At 39.0% G+C, this 27308-nt stretch overlaps 1 protein-coding gene across 6 annotated transcripts in view; it reads left to right on the forward strand.

The window, feature by feature from the left end:
- nr4a3 (nuclear receptor subfamily 4, group A, member 3) overlaps positions 1–20473 on the forward strand; it is a 38962-nt gene extending 18489 nt beyond the window's left edge. For 5 of the 6 annotated variants that reach the window (XM_022679564.2, XM_022679571.2, XM_007229456.4 and 2 more), the window contains 5 exons: positions 3947–4076; positions 7584–7747; positions 8663–8859; positions 13394–13572; positions 19354–20473. In XM_022679564.2, coding sequence (XP_022535285.2) covers positions 3947–4076; positions 7584–7747; positions 8663–8859; positions 13394–13572; positions 19354–19625 — 942 coding nt within the window. In that variant the 3' untranslated portion in view covers positions 19626–20473. Of the gene's footprint in view, positions 1–3946; positions 4077–7583; positions 7748–8662; positions 8860–13393; positions 13573–16448; positions 18043–19353 lie in introns of those variants that run through there. The other variant, XM_022679574.2, reaches the window with a different exon arrangement.
- The last annotated feature ends 6835 nt before the right edge of the window (positions 20474–27308 follow it).

A 27308-nucleotide genomic window follows, 5' to 3' on the forward strand; every position in this document is an offset into this window, starting at 1 on the left:
TTCCACCTCTCCTCTTGAACAAACACACACTTCTAATTACACACCCAGAGGGGGAGAGAGGGAGCAAGAGAGAGAGAGAGGGAGAGAGAGAGAAAGAGAGAGAGGGTCTGATAGTGTCTGATTAAGCAAGAGGACGGATGGAGGGTCCCTGAAGGCCTTTGGATGTGCGACTGGCCCATTAGCACATGTTACATGTCATGAATCCACAGCCGCTTGTCTGTACCAGCCCCGCGGACGCTGCTGCGCACTGGACCGCAGCAGCATGTAAGTGTGTGTGTGAGTGTGTGTGTGTGTGTGTGTGCAAAGATGATTCCAAGCGATGACTGTGGATTTGCATTTTTGTAGTCAGCTTGTATACAGAATGAAACATGGATTTGGATTTATAGCTGTTTTAGAAGCATTGCTGAGTGATATATAAGTGATAAACGTTGTTTATACATGTTAATATACATTGCCTGGTAAAAGAAAGGTCACACACTATTTGTTTGGATTGCCTTTAGCATTGATTGCAGCAACCATTCGCTGTGGCAACGTTTTCACAAGCTTCTGCAATACCAGAACATTTATTTATTTGAATCCAGGCGGTGACCTTTTGTAAATATTTAGATGTATGTACACACATGCGTTTATTTATATGTGCATATACCTATATACAGTACAGTAGTATGCAGAGGTTTTAGGTACCTGAGTGCTTTATTTACAATAATTTTTCTGCGCAATATTCGAGTTTAATCTAAATCAATTCAGCACAGATATTTTTACGATGTTTTTGTAGAAAAACTGATAAGGTGTGTGTATAAGTGCATACAATTATCTCTTAACAACACAGCTTTTAAGTTGGGAAGTCCGTATAAAATATAAACATAAAATTTAATGCAGCAGGCTCCTGTGGCTCCTACAAAAATAAAATGTCTATTTATGGCAACAGGTCACTGTGGTAGAAGCTATCACAGTTCATACATTAAACACACATAGCAAAGAGCTCAGCACTGTTGTAGTAACAGTTTATGCATGTGTATGTGTGTATCATTGTGTGTGTGTGTGTGTGTGTTGAGAAATAAATGTATTTTATTGGATTTCTATGTACTTAATTAGTTTGATGATTTTGACCTTAATAACTTTATTAGTTTATAAGTGTTGACATGAAAGACTGAAATACTGTTCAAGATTAGATTTTGGCATAAAGTGTATAAACATTATGTCATAACTGCACAAATTAAAACCTTCATGTCTTCAAGTTTCATGTCTGAATTGGCTGATTGGTAACTGGCAACAGCCAACAGCAGTTTAGCCATGCAGAATTACTTTCTATTAAAAATATAAGGACTTTTCAGCTTGGGATTCTTTTTTGGATAAGGCAGGCACAATACAGGGCAGCCCATTAGGACTGAGACTTTTTACCTGTATAATCTGCATAAGCCACAATAGAAAGTAGGAAATAATTAGATCCTTTAGTAGATAAGTAATAAGCTGGAATGATATTAGTGTCAGAAAATGTTGCATGATACCACCTTTGACAATCTGAAATTGAATCTTTAGTGTGTGTGTTTGTTTTACTGGGCCTAAAGGTGTTGCTTACAATTTATTCCATACACTTTGTATAAAGAACATTGAAGTAGACAGAAATTTGAAAAAGTGGTATCATGACATCTCTGACTGAAACTGTTACACCTTTATTATGTGTGTGTGTTTGTGTGTGTTAGAGAGAGGGATAGTATATTTGACTGGGTCTAAATGTGTTGCCCACTGTTATACATGATTAGACAAGCTTTAATGAAGAATCAGAGCACACTCCAGACTGTTGATTTTCTAGCTGCGGCTCCAGCTCGCTTGCTTTAGACCAGGCTAAGCTTCATTTGTTTCTTAATTAAATGAGCATGAGAATTAACATCATTTGGAAATGAACTGAGGGACATATGCAAAACCAAAATGTGTAAATTGGATTAACTGGTAGCCGCTCACCAGATATCTCCATCAAACACCACTCTGTGTATGCAAGGGCTGTGTGTGTGTATGTGTGTGTGTGTTTGTGTGTGTGTGTGTGTGTGTGTGTGTGTGTGTGCTTGGGGCAGCCCTTCATATTAGATTAGACTGGTCCATAACCAGCTCACGCGCTGCGTCCTATTAATTTAAGAGAAACAGGAGAGATCGTGTCACGTGACTGGCTGTGGGCGCGAGTTTAGGCCTGTCTGTATGCTAGTGTGTGTGTGTGTGTGTATGAGATGTGTTCAGTTCACCTGTTGATTAAAGCCTCCACTGAAGCTGCAGTTGTCAAAGTCAAAGTCAAAGTGTTTTTTATTGTCATTTCAGCTATATACAGAGTACACAGTGAAACGAAACAACGTTCCTCCAGGGACCATGGTGCACATAAACACAGTGTAGACAGAACAATAGTGCAACAGTACAAAAGTGCAGACAGACAATACAACACAATACAGACAAAGAATAATAAATAACAAGACAGTGTGCAAATTATGCAGTGTGCAAAAAAGACCAGGTGAGGTAGTAATTACTCTATTACACAGTGTGCAATAGAGTCCAGTGAGGTAGTAGGGTTTTTAGTGCTTCCATTTTCTGGGGTAAGTGGGGTAAGAGTGTGTGTGCATGTACAGAAAACCATCAGTTCAGTCTCTGCAGTTGAGGAGTCTGATGGCTTGGGGGTAGAAGCTGTTGCAGAATCTGGTCGTGCTGGACCGGATGCTGCGGTACCTTCTTCCCGAAGGCAGGAGGGAGAACAGGATGGGTGGGGTCATTCACAATGTTGATTGCTTTGCGGATGCTGCGGGTGGTGTAAATGTCCGTGATAGAGGGGAGAGAGACGCCGATGATCCTCTCAGCTGTCCTCACAATACGCTGGAGGGTCTTGCGGTCAGAGACGGTGCAGGTCCAAAACCAGGCAGTGATGCAGCTGCTCAGGATGCTCTCAATGGTCCCTCTATAGAAGAGTGTGAGGATGGGTGGAGGGAGACGGGCCTGCAACTAGTTAATTTTAATTTTATGCATTGTTTGTTTTAAACGTTATACTTCAACTTTAACTTCATCATAATAAGAGCATAACTCTGCATTAACCTGATTTAAAAACACAAAACCCAGGTAGCTACTCTCACTTTCCCTCCCACAAACACCATGGACTCTCTTTCTATTTCTTTTATTTCTGTCTCACTGTTACCTCCCTATGTCTCTCTCTCCCACACAGTGTACATCATTTTTCATTTTTCTCTTTTTAGTCTGTCTCACCCTGTGACCCAGTCTCGCATTACTACCTGCTTCCCTGTATGTTTTCTTTCTCTCTAACTTTTCCCCCTAAATATATCAGTTTCTCTTTCTGCTTCCCTGTATCTCTCTCTTTCCTCTCTAAATATATCAGTTTATCTTCCCACCTCTCCCTTATCCTGTATATTTATACTTCTTTTATTTGTCTTTCTCTCTTGCGTCGTTGCTTTCTTTTTTTCGCATCTCTCTCTCTCTCTCTCTCTCTCTCTCTCTCTCTCTCAGTGGTTTTATGGGGTGGTCAGTTTTGATTTCTCTTTAATAAGGTCAGCAATAATCGTGCTTGGATGCAGCGGAGGAGAAAACAGGTCCCGGAGCCTCTCTCTCTCTCTCTCTCTCTCTCTCTCTCTCTGCCCGTCTTTATCAGGCGGCGCGCGCTCTGTCCCGCGGGAGCCGCTCATCTGCGCTAATAAAGCGCTCGCGCTGCAGGCGAGGCGTGGCGGGAAATTAATTTTTATCTAATTACACTGATGGGCCTGAGCGTTTTATTTTTCACATTGTAATTAAAATATGACCTGCAAGCTTCCCTTTAATTCTTAAGGGGAGAGGGAAAGAGGGGGAGGGGTAAAATAAATAAATAAACAAAGAAATACAAAAACATTTTTTTTCTGTTTACTTATTGCGTTTTCTCTCTGTATTTTGTCTTTTTCTCTCGTCTGGTCGCTTGTGGCTGCAGAGGACAGTACAGAAGAACGCCAAGTACGTGTGTCTGGCCAGTAAAAACTGCCCTGTGGACAAAAGGAGACGGAACCGCTGTCAGTACTGCCGCTTCCAGAAGTGTCTCAGTGTGGGCATGGTGAAGGAAGGTAAGACCTCTTACTACAACTTTTTTGGAAAAAAATTGAGACCACTTCAGTTTCTGAATCAGTTTCTCAGATTTTGCTATTTATAGGTATATGTTTAAATAAATGAGTAATGTTTGAGTAATGAACATTGTTGTTTTATTTTCTAAACTACTGAGAAAGAAGCTGTAGAGAAACCTGGAGGATATGTGCACTAATAGAGACACGGTGCTCAGCTGATCTGCTTGTTTATCGCTTTCAGACCTCAATTAATGCAAAGAAAACAAGTTCAAGTTTTAGGAGTTCAGAAATCAATATTTGGTGGAATAGCCCTGTTTTTAAATCACAGCTTTCATGCATCTTGGCATGTTCTCCTCCGCAAGTCTTACACACTGCTTTTGAACAATTGTATGCCACTCCTGGTGCAAAAATAAATTTAAGCAGTTTAGCTTGGTTTGATGGCTTGTGATCATCCTCCTTTCTTTTGTTTATATTTCAGATGTTTTCAATTTGGTAAAATCAAAGGCACTCATCATTTTTAAGTGGTCTCTTAATTTGTTTCCAGAGTATATATATCAGATTTCACAGTACGCAGCAATCAGACACTTCACGGTATCAATAATGTGCTGTGTGTTCTGTTTTCTGTTATATATGTAGTGGAAAATGAGAATGGGTAGATTTTCCTTTTGTGTCAAGCAGCAAAAAGTTGCTCTAGACTCAGACTTACACACACACACACACTCACACAGAGTTGTATAGTTCTGCCTGTGATGGGTCCATTGATTTCTTTGGTACTGTAACCCTGGGCTTGACCTTATGTTCAACTCAGAAGGAGACCTGGATTTTCTAGTAAAAGCTAGGTTGTCTTCATCTACTTTGGCACATGCCAAGGATCCTACAAACTCACAGCATTGAACTTGTTCCCTATGATGAGCGTAGTCTAATGCCTGTTTAGCCACACTTTAAATTAATCCTAGGCCTAACCTCAAGGAGTCATGCATGTCATTTTTTTCCATCCTTTTTCTGCATCCTGGATACTGTGGGTCCTCAAAGCATGTTAAATACAAACACAAAAACACAGAAACACATGCGTTTTGTTAGTAAAATAAATGAATGAGTGAATGAGTAATGTCCCCACAATGTTCTCTGTCACAATGGGATCTTACACATTGCACAAACCCACAAACACACACCTGTACAAAGTAGGTAGAGATTCATAGGGGGCCTCCTAGTAAACAGCAATCCCCCTGGTGCTCATTCCCCCTCCTGCCTTGTTTGACTATTTATCATGGCAATTATAAGGGCCATATGACCCCACCTGGACCTGTGGTTAGAGACGGGCGAGGTGGAGGAGGAGATGGACGGCCGCCACCTTAATCGTTTAAGACACACACACACACACACACACACATAGAGAAACCTGGAGGATATGTGCACTAATAGAGACACAGTGCTCAGCTGGTCTGCTCGCACAGTGAATGAATTAAGCGTTAATAGGGATGTTTATCGGTTACAGGATTACCGTCACACAATCCATCTCGCCAATCAGTTCTGATCCGCTGCCATAATCACACTGTATAGAGCACAGGCATGTATAGGTTGCCCTGCATTTTGGGTAATCGTGCTTATGAGGACATTCAGCGTCCGCTTGTGCAGGTTGAGCGTTGTGGACAGTACATATGTGCTTGACACCGGTGATTACAGTAAATGGAATAAATGTACCTGATCGTGTGAAAAAGACATTACAAACAATTGGGCATCAGTTGTCTTGATGTACTAATATATATATCATCCATTTAGAAATGGTTTGCACTTTTAAATCAAGAAAATCATACACTTTGGAGTTTTGGTGTAATTGCCATTGTCTCACACTTTCCTGTCCTCTCCATATAAAAAGCCTTTAGGGTTTGGACAGTGGCACGGCTCACAAGTGCCCTCTACTGGTCAGTTAGAGTCACTGATAAGTGGACAGTTGGACAGAGAAAGGGACAGAATTGTAATATTCTGTAATATACATACAGTAAGGACATTGTGCTAAAGAAAGCAAGTATATATTTATCTGTGTGTCCAGTTTTGTCCCCCTCCTCTTAGAATGTCAGAGTCTGCCCTGCTGCACACCCTTTCTAATGAATGCATTCAACAATTACTAAAAATAATTCATCACCTTTCAAAACAACACACACAGCTTGTCAAATCCCTTTAGAGAGATATTGACAACAGGACTCTTGGCATAATGCATTAAGCTGTAAATCAGGGGAAACTGTGTTATCTGGAATTATAGTGCTCTGTCCTGTACTGCTGCCTGATACACTACACATGTTTGTGGACACCCCCTCTAATTAATGCATCCAACTACTTTACTAAGTTGCACCCATTGCTAAAACAGATGTGCAAAATAATGCACACAGCTTGTCAAATCCCTTTAAAGCAAACACACAATCTATTATAAATCATTCTCTAGACAGAAAAGACAGTTATTCCAATAGAAATAGGACAAACTATCATTAATACACTTGATTTCAGAATCAGTGAATGAGCAGGTGACCCAATACTTCTATCCATAAAGTGTGCTTACTCTGTTCTCTTTACTATAACTATATTTTCATCCAGCCTGAGCTTATTTTTTCTATAGTACTGCACACGTATTCACTTAAAGGAGAACTCCAGGTGTAATATTGACTTTTGGTGTAATTAAACATGATAAAAATGTATTTATCTTTGATAATTAGCACGCTTTCGTTCTCCCACAGCGTTCTAAGATCCAGAAATTTTAACAGTTTGTCCAAACACCCTTCAGACTGGGAGACACGGGGCATAATTTGCCCGATAAATTGTTTTTTCCACAGTTATTCAGGCTCAAAGTAGCTCCACACCTCCTTGCTAGAATCCGGAGAGCCCTGACATTTAAAACAAGGCATTAATAACCTTAAAAGTTCACAAGAAGCTTATTAAAAAACACTGTTTACATCATTACATAAATTATGCCCCGTGTCACCCAGTCTGAAGGGTGTTTGGACAAACTGTTAAAATCTTTGGATCTCGGAACGCTGTGGGAGAATGGAGGTGTTGCTATTCATCAAGGGTAAGTACTTTTTATCATGTTTTACTACATCAAAAATTTTACATTTTACACCAGAGTTCTCCTTTAACACGAATGGCTCTATAATCAATATATAATCGATGAGCTGTTCTGTATGTGTTGAGTCAAGCAATACCATATCATATCGTATGCAATAATACAGTAAAATTTTCATTTTTTCATTTTGTTGCAGTAGTGTATGATTGATATAATTGTTTTAATTTAGTGTTTTGTAAAACGGCAAGAGTATCGTTAAAATACTTTGAAATATTGTGATTTTAGGGCCATATCACCCACCCCTACTTTGAATCCCTACTGCTGTTGTAAAGCAACATGTGTATCTTCTTAAAACTGTTTATCAGTATCAGGTTATCAACCTTATGCTGCATAAGCAGGCCCAGCTTCTGGTTAGACTAACGTGTGTGTGTGTGTATTTGTGTTTTATTTTCTAGTGGTGCGCACAGATAACCTAAAGGGGAGGAGAGGTCGTCTGCCATCAAAACCAAAGAGTCCGCTCCAGCCCGAGCCGTCACCTCCATCACCTCCTCTCAGCCTGCTGAATGCTCTGGTCAGAGCATACTCCCAGTCCATACCCAGAGAACTGGACTACAGACAGGTGCCTGCACTGAGCCTAATGTTCTTTATCTACCTAAAAAAAACAGACTATTATTAATATCAAAACTAAGTCATTAATATTAGGAAGTAAAAGAATGTAGAAAGGTGAAAAGCTGCTTGCTTCACCTGCTATGATTTTAAAATTATATATTTTTTTATTTCGCTGTGATATAGATACAGATACAGTCTCAGAAAGCACACTAACACGCCTATTTAAGAATAGTTCAACACATTTCGAGGCAAGTTTGTGATAAACTGTACTTGCAGGTGATACGATGCTAAGGTAATGGTGTAGAAACTTTTCATCACATCACTTTAACCCTTAACAGTCCAGGATTTTTGGCAATAGTCTGCCTGACATTACACCACTAAATCTTGAGCATTTCTATTCAAGCATTACATAAAAAGCTTTTATGATGATAAAACATATAATAAATAAAACCATAAAATTGTCTATTCCTGAACTTAGTTTTAAAATACATTTTTTCCTGAATACAAATCAACCAGTTTATGTCCTCCAAACTTTTAGTGTTGTTATGTTTGTCTAGTTTTTACATCTATTTTCAAAACATGCAGAATTTGGGTTGATTCCTGTTACTGATCTGAAATTATTAAGTGGAGCAGAGAGAAAGTGAACAGGCAGCTTCTCCAAATGTACTGTAGGAGATTTCAAACCCTCACATTTTCAGAATGTAAATAAGGTATTTTACTGCAGACAAAAAGGGTTTTGTATCACCTACACCTGTAGCCTGTATACAGGACAAGGCATTTAGGCGGTTAAAAAAATCAAGTCAAACAGCAATTCAAAATTTGTGTCAAAATTTGAATTTAATGGACTATTCTAAAGTGTCTACATTTTCTGAACTTGTTCTCTCTTTTTCCCTTTTCCTCTCTCTCTCTTGCTCTGTCTGTGTAGTTCAGCGCTGTAGAGACCGGTGGTCTTGCCGAGGCTCAGCAGATCCAGCTGTTCTACAGAGTGCTAACCGGTTCCATGGAGGTCACGCGCTGCTGGGCAGAGCGCCTGCCAGGATTCTCTGAGCTTCATCCCGACGACCAGAACGTGCTTATAGACTCGGCCTTTCTCGAGCTGTTTGTGCTCCGCCTGGCCAACAGGTAGGTCTGCTCTTCTTCTCACGCTCACACACACAGTTTTTGGTGGTGAATGGCAGCCATACACTTCATTTTATATGGCCCAGGCAAGCCTGCTTTTCTTGTTTTACCATCTTGGCGTGTTGATTGCCATAATGTCTTTCTTAGTGCCACTCCACCTGTCAAACCAGCCTCTCTTTTCTACTCTTTCTATTATCTGTCTAACCAGTCTAACCAACCTCTTTGTAGTTGAAACTGAGACATTCTTTTCCATTTGTTATCCCATTTTCTCCCCAATTTACAAGGCAAATTACCCAACCCACTCCTATCTATTAGTAATTCCCCAACACCAGGAGGATGAAGACTAGCACATGCCTCCTCCAATACATGTGAAGTCAGCCATCACCTCTTCTCAAACTGCTGCTGATGCAACATTGCCGAGTAGCATCACAGTGCACTCGGAGGAAAGTGCAGCGACTCGGTTCTGATACATCAGCTTACAGATGCCTTGTGCTGAGTGATATCACCCTTTGGAGTGATATATATATATATATATATATTTTTTTTTTTTTACCCATTTTCGTTCTTAAAATTTGAGGTCACTGCACTTTGTACATTTCAGAAAATTTACTGGACTAGAAATGTCAGTGTCAATTGCGAAAATTTAGAATCATCAGCTTATTATTTCACGACTAAACACTAGTGAAAACGTTACAACATCCAGATCCAGAGTGGTTGAGTCAAAGTCTTAGGATTTAGACAAACGGGATGCGCTGACCTCTTTGCTCTCAGTTGGCTGTGAGCTGTAAGGTTGCTATGGTCACTGTGCAGACCACCCTCAGCATTCACTTGTTTAAATTTATGGGATAGCAACCCTCCCTAACCCTTTCTTTAGTGTGCATGACACACATACCGCCCCCCCTCTACCCCACACACACACGTCACGTCACCATTCCGGATAGTTGTTTATGGGTACGATCCACTTTTGTTAACTAATGCAGGGCTTTTTTAAACCGAACTAGTGTGGATTTTTGCATCGCAAGCGTGATGTGTTAATGTGCGAGTGACTCAGTGGCGTTCTGATGTTAGTTTGACAGGAAGGAGTTTTTTTTTTTTTGGTTGAGTTCAGCTGCTCCCTATTTAACTAGCATTGCAACGTCTCCTGCTATCGCTATATCTCTCTCTCCTTCTATCTCTCTCTCTGGGTAGAAGTGAGGGAGCAGGTGCAGGGAGGGAGGCCAGTGGGTGGTGGCGTCACAGCCTCAGTAGGGGGCTCCAGGCTGGGGTTCTGACTCACTCTAGCGGGGGGATTCATCCGGGCCTATGACACACTCACATAGACACACACTTACAGAAACACGCAGACACTTTACACGACACCTCATGTCATTAAGTAACCCATTAATCTTGATGAAATGGTACAATCCCACTTTTATTTTTTTCCAGTATATTATAGTTTTTATTAATCTTATAAAATAGTTGTTTTAAACGGAATCTCTTTACATTAGGATAAATATTGAACTAGATTACAATATTAAAAACTACTCACACTCTTAAAAGGATGAAACACACACCTACCAACATCACACAGTGCATGAGTGTGTGCTGTTTCAGGCTAGTTTTGTCACAGGATCTTTTTCCATTATATATTCAATCCAAAACTGTATGCTAACGGCAGCTTAATCTCGATTCACAATGACACAGATATTCCCTAATTTTCTTAAAACTCTAAGCCTGTAATTAATCTTCAAACTGGTCAATAATATGCTGAAGATTTCCGCTTTCATTCAAAAAAGTTATAGTAATTTCAGAGCATTTCTGCTGGTCCATTTATAAAATAATATTGGCACAATAAAATATTGAACAGAAATACTTTTAAAACAAACCCATGTTTCTCTAAATTAATAGAAAAATAAATAAAATAAAAATAATAAAAACTATTCCACATTATTGCGAGTCTTTTTGGATTTTTTTCAATTCTATTTGTCCATTAGTCAAACATTTTGAAACAATGTAAAGAACAACTGACAGATTCAGAAAGTGTCAAAAAGTGAATCAAAGCAACAACAAACAAGGATTTAGTCGATACCAACAATACTATAGTTTTGAGCCTGAGAAATGTAAGTGTCTACACATCATACATTCAGAACACTCACCACATATTTGCTGTTTATTACGCTCACACACACTTATAATTGGTGCATTTGGCAAAACCTCACATAGTAAATGAATGAACAGGCCTGCGAATGAGTCGTTCTGACGCAAACTGAACAATGTGCTCTTCAGGAACTTTTTGTTATTTTTCGTGTTTCACGTCTTTGTCACAAACCACTGGTCAGTCCTTATCACTGTCTAAGTACTAAGTACACTGACTGTGTCTGTGTGTGTATGTGTGTGTGTATGTGTGTGTGTGTGTGTTTTTTGTGTCCGTTTCTCTGAATAAGCTCATGTTCCGATTAGCTGCACCCCAGGGCTTCAGAATTAAATAGATGAGATTTTAATATTCCTTCCTTTTCATTCTCTCGTCCTCTTTTCAATTTTGCCCACTTCCCTCCTGCTCTCGTCTCGTCTCCTGCTGTGCGCAAGAGTGTGTGTGTGTTTGGTAATTGGTAGCTAATGAAGAACAGCTCATGAGCAGAGACCGAGCCCTCCACAGGAAAAAAAAATACTAGAGGTTTTTTTTTTCTGTCTAAAATTGCAGGGTTGTGAGTGAAGAGCTAGTCAAGAGGTAGTGGCGAGAGGAGCTGTGGAGATGAAGAGGAGAAGAGTAGAGATGAGATGAGAAAAGAGGAAACGAGAGGAGTAGAGAGGTCAAGAGGAGAGGAAAAGAGGGGAAAGTGGACAGAGAGGAACGAAGCAGCAAGAGACAACACAGCTTAGGTCAGGGTTATCTGTACTACATACTCTTATACTGAATTCTTTGTGGCAGCCTAGGTTAAGGCCCTGGTGGGGCAAGCACAGTAGTCTACAACAAATAAGTTCTTCTAGACTCTTAAAATTCTCCAACCAGTATCACATAAGTTAAATGTAAGCCATTCTGTACAAGAGTATTACTCAAAAAAGTATATTTGAGTAATAAAATGCAACATTTAAAATTACAATGTACAGTGTTATACACTGTAATGTTATAAAATACGTCCTTAAAACCTGATTTAAAAATATTTAAACATTATATTTAAAAGTAAAGGTGCTTCAGAGCACTATAGAAGGATTGCATTTGTTGATGTTAATGTATAATAGGAACCTTTAGTTTCTTTACACGTACCCACAATTAGTAATTCAGAACGTTAAATCTATAAAACCATGAGATATTTTAAATGTTTAGACATCATCGCAATAATGATTCTCTTGGAGATATGACAAAACACTGAGTTAAAAAAAATATATTTCAAGAATTCACTACTGCAACAAAATGCAAAATTATTATTAATTTAAAAGTAATGCACACCCCTAACTAAGATCCAAAAAATCCAAGATTTTTTTTCAGATTTATATAAGGAGTCAATGATCCAGAGTGTCATAAATATAGATAAATAATACTGGACAGATATAATATGTCTCTAGTAGATATATAATAGGAAATGAGAACAGTTGCAAAAACTGCAAAAAAGTAGCACGTGATAATTAGGGGTGGTGGGGTGATATAGCGCAATATTTCAGAGTATAATATTATTCACGATATTCAAAAATGTATATTATTGCATACAATATGGTATGGCACACCCGTAATCCACACATATCATATTTTTCTTATGTTTGTCTAGTGTTCATTTTTGACAGATACGTCAAAAACAGCGTTTTTTGATCTAACCCAATTTTTTTTAGTTCCAGCTAAAACTCAACACCTGTGAAGCACCTTTAATTTTAGGAGTATTTGACAAAATGTTTGGGTATCCTTTGTTTACATGTATCAACGTCTTAATTTAAACTTCTGCAGCTGTCCGTCAACTGAAACCACCCTGAGTAGAAACTTAACAACTTAATGTGTTCTATCCCACACTAATATAGAGAGAAAGAGGGAGAGAGAGAGAGAGAGAGAGAGGGAGAGATGGAGCAGAGAGAGATGGGGGGGTGGTGGAGGAGAGAGAAATCTCAGGAATGTTTTAAAAGCTTTAATTGGGAGAGCTCGAACATAATTAAGTCCATTCCGATCTTTTGATGTGCTCTTCCCTACGCTGGCTTTCATTTGTTGCCATGGTAATTGTTTCCGTGCATAACAACTTGAACCGAACACAGACTTTTAGCATCTAGTCAGGGCTAGTTATAGCCGAGGAGATGAGAGGGTGTTAACGCTTGGCCTGCGTGTGCCTGTGCATGCGTATATGTGCCTGTGTGCATGCGTTAATATGGAATCGCAGAAATGGAAACCGATATCTGGTCCCTTTGGTGCAGCGAGAGACGGACGTGCGACGATTAATTAAAAGATGAAAGCTGGTGACTGAACTTCAGGCATCAAACGCCACCTTGAAGCTGAATAAATAACAACAATCCTTGATCAACCTGACCCCTACCCCTCTCTTTCTCTCTCTCTTTTCCACTCTCTCTGTCTGCTTCTCAGGTCGTTGTTGGCGGAGGAGAAGTTTGTGTTCTGCACAGGGCTGGTGCTCCACAGACTGCAGTGTCTGCGAGGTTTCGGAGAATGGCTCGACTCCATCAGAGACTTCAGCGCCCACCTTCAGAGTCTCAACCTGGACTTACCGGCCTTCTCCTGCCTGTCTGCTCTTGTGTTGCTCACAGGTAACACACAGCACAACACAATATAGCTTACAGATGTGTACTGCAGCTGACCCTTTTGTTTTCCACCCATAATCCTTTAACATGCCATAATTTTTCTAAACCTTCTGCCTGATATTACTCTGCTATATCTTGAGGATTTCTCTTAAAGCATTACATATAAAGGTTTCATGTTTGATAAGAAACATTACTGAAAATCTTAGCTGTACTTGCAATATAAAAAATTGAATAAAAAAAAAAGAATGAAGCATGAAGTGTCGTTTCAGAATAAAAGTGGGCGGAGCTGCAGTGTTTTAAGCTCAGCTTTTAAATTTGTTTAAAAGTGTTTAGTGTTGGTGCTCTTCTAATGCTCTCTGTTAACTGGTTCCATTTAAGAGCAGCGTAGTGGCTAAACACTCCCTCTCCATGTTTAGTTTTTACCTTCGGCAGCACTGACTGACCAGTTCCTGATGATCTGAGAGTTCTGCTCGGCTCATACTGCTGGAGCACATCAGATAAATATGCTGGTCCTGCACCATTAAGACATTTATAAACCAGTAACAGTACCTTAAAGTCTATTATGTAACATACTGGTATCCAGTGTAGGGATTTAAGGATGGGGTGATGTGCTGAAAGTCATTATAACCACATTACAAAATATGTTTGGTAAGAAAAATATGTATCGTTTGAATAGTGCCCTTCAGATGAAAAGTCATAAGACTCTACTACATTTTTTTATTTCTATTTATGGTGAATCGTTTTTTTCCACCTTTATGTAAAGCTTGTCCAACCTAGCAACAGTAACCATGAAAAAAAACGCACTTGCGGGAGCAGCATAGAGAGGTCAGTCATGTTGTTATATGAGGATAATCCTTGCTCCATCCTCCTGTCACACTCTGACACATTGTCACCTCTTTTTTATTCTGCTCTCACTTTTCCCTGCTCTCCCATTCCCTCGTTCACACCTCTTTGTGTGGCCGCCGCCGGTTGTCACGGCAATCACAGGTGCAGGCCAGGTGACGCCAGAGATTGGGTTTACCTACACAGGATAAATAATCCCCTTTTAATCGTGAGGGAAGAGAGAGAAAAGAGACCGGCAGAGAGAGAGAGAGGTTGAGGGCGAGGAATGGAGAAAGGGTTTCCTGCGCTTTCTGTGAGCACAGGTGGGGTTTGCTGGATATTGGGTGACAAAGTAGGGCAGTGTGAAAGTGTGTGTTTGCATGTTGTGTGGGTCAGCAGGTGTTTCAGGTTATATGCACATGCATTATTAAGACCCAGGCTAAACGGCAGGCTGACCTATATTCATAAACACACAGCACACACAAAACTGTCTTGCCTTTTATTTTATTTTTATTTTTAAGGCTTGAATAAATAGGAATATGTTTCTGTACATCACATCAACATTTACTGCATTTATCGATAAGCAAAATATTTTTTAGCAACTTTATTTAATTAATGACATATTACATGGTATATATTCTTCATTAGTTATGTTATGACTGTGGGTCCTTTCTTAAAATGTGCCTTTGCAGTAATGATATCACAGAATACAACAATAGACAATATGTATTCCTACATATGTACATTATTTTGGTAAACATAATGCAGAACAACCTTTAACCTGGTCGCATTATTGATTCTTCAATGTGCTTTTAATAATGGGTTTTTAATCATTTCTTTAAACAGGTATTTTTTTCTCAACACTTAAAAGTTAGTGTACAACAAACAGCTTTAATAGAAAAAAATAGTTCCAAAAAATGTTTTTTTTTTTTTTCGAAAAAATAAATTATTAATTCTCCAATGTGCTTTTAATAATGGGCTTTTAAATAATTTCTTTAAACAGATTTTTTTACTCAACGCATTTAAAAAATAGTGCAAAACAAACAGCTTTAATAATAAAAAAATGAACCCAAAAATTTTTTTTTTTCCGAAATTGATGATAAAAATGATACATAAACAAGAGGTTTAATGCTTTTAGGTCAGTTTGGATAAGTAAAAGTGCATCATTTATCATTGAACATCTCAAATCTTTACAGAAATGCTTAAAAATATAGTAAAAAAGCCTTCTCCACACATTACATACAGGTATGCCAAAAAAAGCAGGACAAACTCTTTTTAAGTTGTAAAACTACAATAGATTAAAATACATTATTATAAGTTATAAGATATACTTATAACTTCATAACCAATTTTAAAATAATCCTAATAGAACAAACATGTGACAGATCCACCTGCCCAACCACCAATATGCATATTCTCTCATCCCACCACTTATTCCCATTTACAACATACAGCTTTCAGTCTTCAGTGGAATGTGTGTGTTTGTGTGTGTGTGTGAGTTGGCCTCCATGGAGCAGCACTTAGCTCTGTAGAGGGAGGAATCGACCGCTACTCAGCAGACCCCCACTCACCTCGTCCTCCTCCTCCATCCTCCCGTCTCCCTCTCTTTCTTTCTCTCTCTCTCTCTCTCTCTCTCTCTCTCTCTCCCTCTTCATTCCCCCTCTCCACTCCTCCACTCAATCTATCGACCCTCTAAAAGTGTCCGCAGTGAAAGAGTGCCATCGATCATCCCCTAGAGAGAGAGAAAGAGAAAGCGAGTGAGAGTTAGCGAGAGAGAGAGAGAGAAGTAGTCAGAGGGACATTGTCGCTACTCAACACCCACAGCATGAGGATAAATAAAAGCAACACATAATACACACTTACTGGTGTGTGCACTTACTTAAGTGAATAGCTACTGTGTATACACAATTATCAGCTGTTCTGTGAAATGCTAATTTCACTTCCTTTTTCATGACACTGTTCACTCCTCGTCAACTTCCTTTCTTATATAAAAGTCACATTGTGAACTGTAAGTTCCAGAAGCTCATTCTTTTGTTCTCTCCTGTCTATTGTTACTGCAGAGCAATGCCCCGGCCTCAAAGAGCCCAAGAAGGTAGAGAGAGACCTGCTGGTCTTCTCCTTCCTCTGGTCTATACTGTGCAGACTCGGGTATCAGGATCGCCAACATGGCGGAAGATTTTGGCTTTATTTTCATTGAATGAATGGGAACGGAGACACAATGTCCATCTTTTTTTACAGTCTCTGTTGTGTCCCAATACTAGTGACCTGCAGGACATGTGTGTTGGCCTTCCTGCTTTAAATTTGGATTTTTCACACCTGTAGTTGGTTTCTATGGTCCGGATCAGTTGATAAGTTAACTTTAAAGCACCAAAATGCGCAACAATAAAGCATGTGAGCATGCAGTGTCCTCTGATTGGTCAGAGCTGTCTGGCATGTGAGCAAGAAAGTAAATCTGTGCAGTTTAAAGCTGCTTGAACCCTGAACGCTGAAATGCTGTGCTTTCAAACACAGTGTTTTTAATAAAACATATGCAGTTAGTGAACACAGCACACACGTCGCGTGTAAACAGCATGGAGCACACATAGCGTTTGTTCATAACTGTGGTGATTAGCATTATCTGGCTAATATATCAGATTAAACTGCGCCTTATCAGCAGTTTAGCTCAAATAAAAGGAGTATATTTGATAGCTGGGTCGGATCGAGACTGGATCACCTTCTCACCACAAGCGACCACCTCCACCTGCTGGTCTTGGTTCGGTTGTTTTGATCAGCACTCGAATGTAATTACTGTTTTACAACTACTCAGTCGAACCGTACTAAAGGTAAAAATGAACCAGAGTCCGTGTTAACTGGAACAAATGGTGCTGGCGTGAAAATACCCTTAGATGTTTCATGATTACAATCATTACCACCCACTGCACTGTCCACTGTGGGTAATAATGCCCTTAATAATGTATTCCCAGTACAAGCATGATGCTGTGGATTGTGGAATGTTAAATAACCTCACCTAACTTCAGAAATGTGGTGTCTCTTCCACCTGGCACCTGAATATGACCTTCTCAATAAAGTTTTCTAAATTTCAATTAGCAGTATGGTGAGCTTTATGTTGAGAGTAGCAATGATAGAAGTCTGTATAGCCTTTGAATGATTATTATGAATAATTATGCAGTTGTTATGCTAGAAATGCATTGTAATTAATACATAATTTAGTTTTTTTCTGTTATTTTACTAATTACAAGGGACATAACCATGCCAACAGCCTGCATGTTGGACATGTAGCAACTTGAGATACTTGAGTATACTTCCAATATTTGCTGCAGCATAACTACTGTAAATTATTTCCACATCTGGGCCTGTTTTGGGTCATAAGGGGTTAAACGCTCAGCACTCGGACAATTTTACAGAAATTTACATAAACACACACTCATCCACAAGCACATACACTCTGGTGAAGTGTGTGGAGTAGGCAGGCTCGGCTCGAGGGTTGTTATTGACACAGCACCTCCAAAGTGATAGAACTGAAGCTTCACACTAACTCAGTGAGACAAACAGCTAGGAGAGAGTGTGACACGGTTCCAGGCATTTGTCCCTATTGTCACCTTATACACACTCGCGCACAACACACAAGTATTACAGTTTTACATAACATTTATATAACAACATTTGTGTGTGTGTGTGTGTGTGTGTGTGTGTGTGGAAAGGTGGGGGGGTGGGGAGCGAAGGGGGTGGGGGTCATGTCTCAGTCTTATATTAGGAGGCTGCTGGTGGTGTAGGGGCTGCGGTGTTGCTATTGGTAACTTCATTAGCGTCAAGCCCTAATCAGGTTTGCCTGTTCACAGCCCCACATAATGCTGCTAATTGTGCTACATGTGTTGATGGTAATCCTTTTAGAGAATCCGTTGTAGGGGTGTGTGTCATTTGCGCGCGCGTGTGTGTGTGTCCAGTACCCACATATGTAGCAGCTACAGCTGTGTATGTGTAATAGCATATGCAATCAGATCACAGCTTATTTGTCACACACATGCTCCTTCAAATAGCTGTTAAATGATTTAATAACTGTCTGTTAAGATAAGATAATACAAATAAAATGTATGACAAATTATGATATAAAGCAAAAAAGCACATTCAAATAAGTGGACTAAGAGTTGCCACTATATTCGGGAGATCACTGGTTCCAATCCCATTCATGTAGCTTGCCATCAGCTGCCGGAGCCCTGAGAGAGCACAATTGGCCTTGCTCTCTCTGGGTGGGTAGATGGCACTCTTTTTCTTCTTACTCCAAAGGGTGATGTCGATCAGCACAAGGCGTCTGTAAGCTGATGTATTGGAACCGAGTCACTGTGCTGTCCTCCGAGTGCGCTGTGACGCTACTCAGCAATGCTACATCAGTAGCAGTTCAAAAAGAGGTGGTGGCTGACTTGACATGTATCAGAGGAGGCATGTGCTAGTCTTCACCTTCCTGGTGTTGGGGCATCACTAGTGATAGGGAGAGTCCTAATGAGTGGGTTGGGTAATTAGCCTTGAGTAAATTATATATATATATATATATATATATATATATATATATATATAATTAGAATATAGAATACAGCTCTGGAAAAAAAAGTATGAGTTTCTTTGATTTTACTAAATTGAAAACCTCTGGAATATAATCAAGGGGAAGATGGATGATCACAAGCCATCAAACCAAACTGAACTGTTTGAATTTTTGCACCAGATGTGACAAAGTTAACCAAAAGCAGTGTGTAAGACTGGTGGAGGAGAACATGCCAAGGTGCATGAGCTGTAGGAATAGCTACTGTGTATACACAATTATCAGCTGTTCTGTGAAATGCTAATTTCACTTCCTTTTTTCGTGACACTGTTCACTCCTCGTCAACTTCCTTTCTTATATAAAAGTCACACTGTGAACTGTAAGTTCCAGAAGCTCATTCTTTTGTTCTCTCCTGTCTATTGTTTCTGCAGAGCAATGCCCCGGCCTCAAAGAGCCCAAGAAGGTAGAGGAGCTGCAGTCCAAACTCATCTGCTGTTTGCGGGAACACCTCAGCTCCGGCGGGGCCGGAGGCGTGGCTGCCGCGAGCAAGGCTCCTCCCTCCACGGCCGCCGTGCTGGGCCTGAGGGCCGAGCTCCGGTCTCAGCGTACTCAAGGCCTCCAGAGGATCTTCTACCTGAAACTGGAGGACTTAGTCCCGCCCCCTCCGCTCATCGACAGGTTCCTGGACACCCTTCCCTACTGATGAGAGAAACGCCCACCAAGCTCACAGACACTCCCACAAATGCTCACTCAGATGGCGGCAGTGCAGAACGCATCACTGAGGGACAGAGCCTGTAGTTGGAAGAGACTCATGAACTACATTTCCCATGAGACTCTGATGCGGCACTTCGGTGCCACAGGAGCTCAGCCAGAGAAGCGCTTTTTTCACTTTGGCCCTGCACTGGACATTGTAGATGTGTGTGACTATAAATGAGTGTGTGTATGTGTGTGTGCGTTTGAGTGCGTGTAAGTGTGAGGGAACAAGCTGTGCTTTTGGACTATGGTTCAGTGTGTCACGGGGAAACATTGTGTTTGCGAATGTGTGTGAGTGAGAGTGTGTTGGGAGTTTTTTTTTTTTTCAGTCAGAAAGCACCCAGAATGCTTTGCTGCCACTCATGTAGACTAGGAAGGCAATAGCTGTTCAGTCACACATGTACACATCACACACAGACCCTCGCTTTCTTGCAAGTTAAGTGTTTTAAAGAATTTTTTCAGTGTTTTTCAATATAATCTGCTTCTGCTGCATCTGTAGAATATGATGGATTTACCACAGATGACAAATTCAGTGTTGTCCACACTTTGGAATAGGGATGCACAATAATATTGGCAGGGTATTTGAAAGAATATTGGCAAGAATATTGGCAATAATTTGGAATCCAGCCCAGCATGACTTACATTTTAATAATGTTATACAGGTATGCTAATATAGCGTAAGGATTCTTGCCCTAGGACTTTTATTGGGGTAGTTTGTTGTGTTTAACTGGCTTAGAAACTAAAACGTAGTCTGCCACAGAAGGGTGGCATTGTTACTCAATTTGCACCACTAACCAGTAGGGGTGGGAATCGATTACTATCTCACGATTCGATTCGATTCCGATTTTGGGGGCCACGATTCGATTCAAAATCGATTTTTGATTCAAAACGATTTGAATTATAAATATTTCTGCTTCTGGCTTATGAATCGTATTGAAAAAAAACCCTCCATAATATACACTGGTCCTGGAGCAAGTAATGTGTTACAAAAACAATAAAATGTGCAGGAATGTGGGTCCTCAGTGACAGAGGAATCACTGGGATATCACAATGACGTTAATGAACAATAAATACATAAATAAATAACACTGCTTTATTACCAGGCTACTAGCGGTGGTGTGTAGGTGACGCTGCTGGGCTGATGTGATGATAGCAGTGGAGCGCTAAAGTTCAGGAGCAGCTGCTGATTAACTAGTTAATTTAAGGTGGTTGTATTTCTTCAGAAAGGGGGCAGGAGGTGGAGAAATTAATTCATATTGTCCATTCCTTAATTCCTCTGTGATGAGGAGCTGAAATTAGCTCTGATTAGCTTATTGTTATTTTTCCGTTCCGCCTTAAATGCTGCAGCCCGCTGCCACCTGTAGCGTTATTTAAGGTGGAACTGGAAAGTTAGCTAGTTAGCTAGCTAACAGTTACTGAAACTAACTACTAGCGATCTTTTTTATGCTTGTTATGAAGCATTCTGCCATAAAACATTGAAACTACACGTTAATCTAAGGTAATATAGTGCTTGTTCTGCCATCTTACCGGTGATTCTCAAACACCTACGCTCTGTGTGTGTCTGGAAGATCTCCAAAGGGACAAGCGCTATCCCCAGGGTTGCCAGGTCCAACAAAAATACCCAGCCCAAAATCAGTCTAAAACCCGCCCCTCAGAATCGATTTTGGGACATTTTAAATCGATTCTGAATCGTAGTAAATGAGAATCAAGATTCTTATGTGAATCGATTTTTTGGCACACCTCTACTAACCAGATTATTGCTTTAATAAATGATAGATTTCGGACATATATATTTGAGCAGTATTTTAAACCAACGTGTTGACTGGTATTTACTGGGTTATTTCTCAAGTATAGGTAGATGTAGTGCCTACATACCTACATTTCAACATTTTTTAAAATGTTAAGCGTTAAATAATAAAAGTATTGGCAAAAACATGCAATATATGAACAAAAGTATTGAAAGACACGTTTCAAAAAGTAAATCAACTTTAGACTGTAATTGTGGATGCCACCATTGAAACAAGCCAGTTGGTGAAATGTTCCACCTCCTAAATATTCCACCATCAACTCTGAATGAGTTTAAGATCCACAGCAACTCAGCTACGAAGTGTCTGGTAATGTAAAGTTACAGAGCACAGAGTCTGAGTGCTGAGGAGATGAAGTTTTCAATGCTATGCAGAGTTTAACACCTGCGGTTAGAGATGTAAAGGGGGACCGACTCCACACTAATGCATACAGGTTTAGAACGGGATGCTTACAAGCTTCTGTAGGTGTAATGTGTAGGTTTTCCAGTACTTTTGTTCATATAGTGTACATAAAAATGATCAAATCAGCGCAAAATTCTTATAAAGATGCCCATACAATTGCAAACATTAAGCTAATACTTTAGTTTTTATAGCAGCTACAAAGCAATAAAGTCTTAAACATGCAGATTTATCTTAGATTTTCATGGATTCACTCTTAACCAAAAAGGTGCTACAAAGGATGTGTTTGAGTGATGCATCAGAAGAACCCTTTTTGGTGAAATAAAAACAATTTAAATTACATTAAAAACATTTAAAAAGTTCTTCAAACTGACACACGTATTTTATGAAAATGGTTCTTCTGTGGCGTCATGCAATGGACACCCTGTGGATCCATAATTTTTAACCCTGAAATTGACCCCAAAATTTCATAGTTAAAAATGGCAAAAAAATGGAGCATAGGTCATTTTCTGCTAGGTTTAGTGTATTGAACATGTAAATGGAAAATTACTTATTTAATATGTTTGTAATCACTTTCAATGCTTATATTATGCAAACAATGTTTGGGTCATATAAAAAATAAATACAGAGGCTACAGTGGGTAAAATATATTTTATCTTTAAAACTAAGACACAGATTAAAATGAAAAAACAGTGAATCAAGGTAAACCTGTTCACTTTAAAAACATAAATTTGATTACTCTAAATATTTATTAAATCCATATTAATTGACAATGTTGTTTTGCATAGTTTAAAATGCACCAGGTCAATTTGGCTCAAAAACATTAGTGCTGTTTCAGAAGGACAAACATATCAGGAGGGTTAATGTTTTTTACAGTTGCAGTTAAAAAGTCCTAAGATGTTATCCTTCAATCTGCCATTATATATTAATATATATATATATATACAGATATATTCTACAGATGCAGCAGCTAAAGGTCAGGTTGAAAAGCTCTGGAAATGATCCTTGAAGCATCTCTGAAGAAAGCTTTAGACAAACGAATCAACCAGCGTCCGGAGCAGCCAGACAAAAAAAGTGCATTAAATTTTTTAACCACAGAATCACACTCCGTTTCACCCCAGCAAAACAGCATACAAGTGCAATTTACTAAGTGCTATTTAAATAGGAAAAGAGAAAAAAAAAACAGATTAGCCAGTGGAGCAGAAAAGGTAGCGAAGGAAAGAAAAAGAAAGGAAAGAAAAGAAGGGCATGAGTGGATTCCATTTCTATTTCAACTCTAAATTATTTTAATACTAAAGACTCACCTTATGAGGTGAAGGTTTTAAAACCGAGCAGAACAGAGGTTTTGTTTTCTGCGCACTAACTCTTTAATGACCGCGAGTTCCACAAACTTGAAAGGACTGTAGATTTTTTTGTTGTTTTCATATTCGTTTTCTGGTTTCTGAAAAACCAGAGGTTCATAGAGGTAGGACTGTAGAATAAAATAAAAAAGAGCAGGTAAAGGAGGAGGATTTGGGCTACAAGCACTTAAACAGTGAAAGAGAAAAGGGGGGGTGGGGATTTTTGAGAAAAAAGGAGGGGAAATGAGAGAGAGATTGGGGCGGGAGGAACGAAACATTCCGCGTTCATGCTCATTTTTTGTAAGTTTATATTGTTAATGCCATTTATTAATATGGAGGACTTGTTGCAAAAAGTCTTTTATTTGTACAAAAAGGAAAAAAACAGACTATATGCATGGTTTTCTCTTTCTTGCCTTTTCTGGCCTGTATTTATTTTGCGAAGACCGCCGGCTCCTGAAGGGCTTGGACACGTTCATCACCAACTTGGGCTTTTTTTTTTTTTTTTGCTAACGTCGCCCAACAGGCGACACTTTTGAGACGAGATGGAAGAAGTACAAATTATATAAATATATAAATATATATATATATATATATATATATACACACGAGACAAAACTAATATTTTGAAGTGTTTTTATCCGATAGCTTTTTCAAATCTTGTGGTACGAGTTGTGCATCTGTTTTTTTTTTTTTTTGTTTATTTGTTTGTTTTTTTCTTTTGGAGAAAGAAACAAGATGACAAAAAAGAAAAAAAATCTATGTCTCTTCTGGTTTGTTTAGATTATTTCTTTTTTTTCTCTTTGGTTCACTGGAGGCTCTGTTCAGCACTTTGAAATCATAAAGAAAAGAAAAAAACTCTGATTTGATGTGTCTGGATTTTGGTCGAGTCTGTGTGGTGTGCGTGTGTGTGTGTGTGTTTGTGTCTGTGTGTGTTTGGTATAGGTGGAAAAGTATAGGCAAAAGTCACAGTTCAGTTCAGACCATAAAATGAACCTCACAGGTCTGTTTTGAACGATATGTTTAACCATATTTTTTTTAACATCAGTCAAATAGTTAATTCAGCACATATTTAGTATTTTTATATGAGCTGTTTGATATTATGGTACATTTTAATGCTTTAAAGCAGCATTATGTAAGAGTTGGTATTTTTGCTTCTTGGCTTCCCCTGGACCATGTAATTCAGTTTTACACCATTGCTATAAACACAAAGCACACGTTGAGCTGCCCCTTTATGGACAATTGTACTTGCACATGCATTTCTGGACAAGCTTGGAGATATATAGAACAGTCACTGGTAGTAAAAGAAATATGTGGCCTGAAGTGATTATATTACAGGAGTAATATTACGCATGTGACTCTGGTTCGCTCCACCAAAGTTACATAGTGCAGCAACAGGAAGTGGTGGTGACATAGACATCATTCTTGATTGCAGTCAGTAAAGCATTTATGCTGTTTTAAGCAAAAATTGCTACATAATCTCAATTTAACAGTGTTAATTACTAGCTCAGAGTCTTTAATAAAAGGATGAGATTTTTACCATTATGTGGGCCAGTTAAATTCTGCATTTTAAAGGGTTAAACTGAAGCTCTGGAGAGGGTGATGACGACTTTTGGGGGAGATTCCATGAACAAGAGTGATCAGATCAGGGCCTCTAGCCCTTGTTAAGCCCCATCGATCCACATGGTGACATTTCACAGACGAGGAACACACACACACATATTACAAGTGCATGCATGCGCACTGACACAGCTGCTCTTTCTCTGTCTTTCTCCATCTCTCTGTCTTCATACGTCAACACACCAAAGCTCTCCGCCCATGCACATAACACACACAAACATACACACACACACACACATACACACACACTCCCTCTCTCACACTTGCACGCAAACATTTGGCCAAACGAGCGCTGAAAAAGCACACCCACTCAGTAAAATGTCATGGTGTTTTTCATCAGCCTTTTCTCTAAGTATAAAAGTACAGTGTCGTTAAACATGATCAGGAATAAGGGCATGTTTTTAAACATTTTAACTTTTTTTTTTTTTTATTGTTAAATATCTGCTAATGGAGGTAATTATTTTTGTCAGTTGTAGTGGACATAAGTTTTAGATGTACAAGTCAAGCTCAGTTTTTGCAGTTTGATTGAATCCTACTGTAGTTAATAAGAAATATGCGCTTTCCAATGCTTCAATTGTGGAGGACCTTTTGCTTACAGTCAAGAAACGCAGCTAATGTTCGGAATGATTTCAAGGACTTAGCTTATGTATCCTTCCAGGCCACCAGTTACCCACAATTCTCTGCTAAAAAAAAAGCACATGAGTTTTTCCAGACACTTCAAGAGGCAGGAACTTGTTGGTGATGTCACCTTGAAGCCTCATTGGACAGTTCCATTTGTATTGCCATTGGGCTTTTGAGTCTTTATATGACAGTCCTATTCAGGACTAGACTGAAGCGATAATAAACAAAAAACGAGACATATAATAAGCTAGAGGAATTAGAAGTTGAATTTCACAGAAGTGAATTTCACTTAAACAACTTTTTCAAACACAGTACCAAAAAGATCTGTATCTCTGGTTGAAGGTGCTACATTTAAAAAATATGCTTTTCTCTTTTTTTAGAGAGAAAAACCAACATCAAATCATCCTTACCCTGAAAAATGGCAGTTTACTTATGAAGCTCTGGTGAACTGTATGTGTTGGATGCTTGTGAGCCTCTTATGTTTGCTTATACACTGTAAAAAGTGTATTTAAATAGTCGTTGAAGTAATGTAATATTTATTAATGAAAACAACATAAAAACTGCTCTACTACTTTAATTAGGTTATTATAACTTAAAACCACTTAACCTGATGAGATCAAACTAACTCAAAAATAATTATTTGAGATACACACAATTGATTCATTTGCATTACACTGACAGCAGTGATTCATTTCAGTAAAATGTGGTAACCTTTAGGGTGTGTCCTATGTTTGTGTGGTGCAGCATTAATGAGTAAAACACCTTTCGCCCATTTATTTGCATACTGGCTGCCACTCCCACCTTTACTCACCATCCATGAGGAGCTATTCCCCCTAGGCTAAACCTTCCCTTATGTGTCCCCTTTTAGTATATAAGGTTTTACAGCTGCCTGGCCTTAGTGTTGAAGACTGTAAGAGCAAGTTACCCCTTTCTCTGCTGCAGAGAGTGACTTTATGTTTGCTGAATGTCACAGCTGCCACTCAAAATGCAAAATTATGATATCAATACCTGTTACATGTTAGATTTAGTTTTTTTGTCAGTAAGCTGTTTTTTCAGTTCTGGTCACGTTTTTAAATCAGGACTTTTAATCCAGATTCCAGTCCTAGATTTTTTTTTCTTGCTGAAACTGAAGGGAAGAGTTTGTGTATTTGATTGGCCAGTTCACACCACACCTACCAAGTATTACAAATCCACGACTGGATCCTGGATTAAAGGTCCAGATGTAAATTAAGCCCAGAGTTCCAATAAGTTAGCTTGCTTTACATTTAAGTTACATCAATTCAAACTGTTAACTAGAAAGCAATCACATAATTAGTTTGAGCTGACTTAAGGTAAATGTGTTAATTCAACTTGTTAACTTGATTTACAAAAACGTAATTCAGTTACGTGTTATCGTTTTCCTTTCCTCGAAATGCTATATTAATGCTATTGGGTCTATGTTTTAAATGTAGCACCTTCAACCACAGATGCAGCTCCTTGTCTTTGGAAGGTGGTGGATATAAGTTATATGGTGTCCCACAACACTTCTTTAATCTTTTTTGTGTTGGGCTCAATATTTTAGCTAGAATGCTCTAAATAATGTTAAATACCCTGTTGAAATGGTTGGGTTAGCATAGCTTAGCTAGCTACTTTATGATCAATGTCTACAGAAGCAGTTACTTCAGACTGCATTCACTTTAAATACAATGCAACTGTAATCAATATGAAAAAAACACGAGTTCTAATAAAAAATGGACGAAGCAAACTCCTAAAAGTAGGCATGGAGAAATAAAGTGAATAATTGACTGGGCAACATTACACTGAACAGTTTTTGGATCAGTTAAGATGATCTTTACAATAGATACCTGTGGG

Source organism: Astyanax mexicanus, chromosome 1 (assembly GCF_023375975.1).
Source record: "Astyanax mexicanus isolate ESR-SI-001 chromosome 1, AstMex3_surface, whole genome shotgun sequence".
Classification (NCBI taxonomy): Eukaryota; Metazoa; Chordata; class Actinopteri; order Characiformes; family Acestrorhamphidae; genus Astyanax; species Astyanax mexicanus.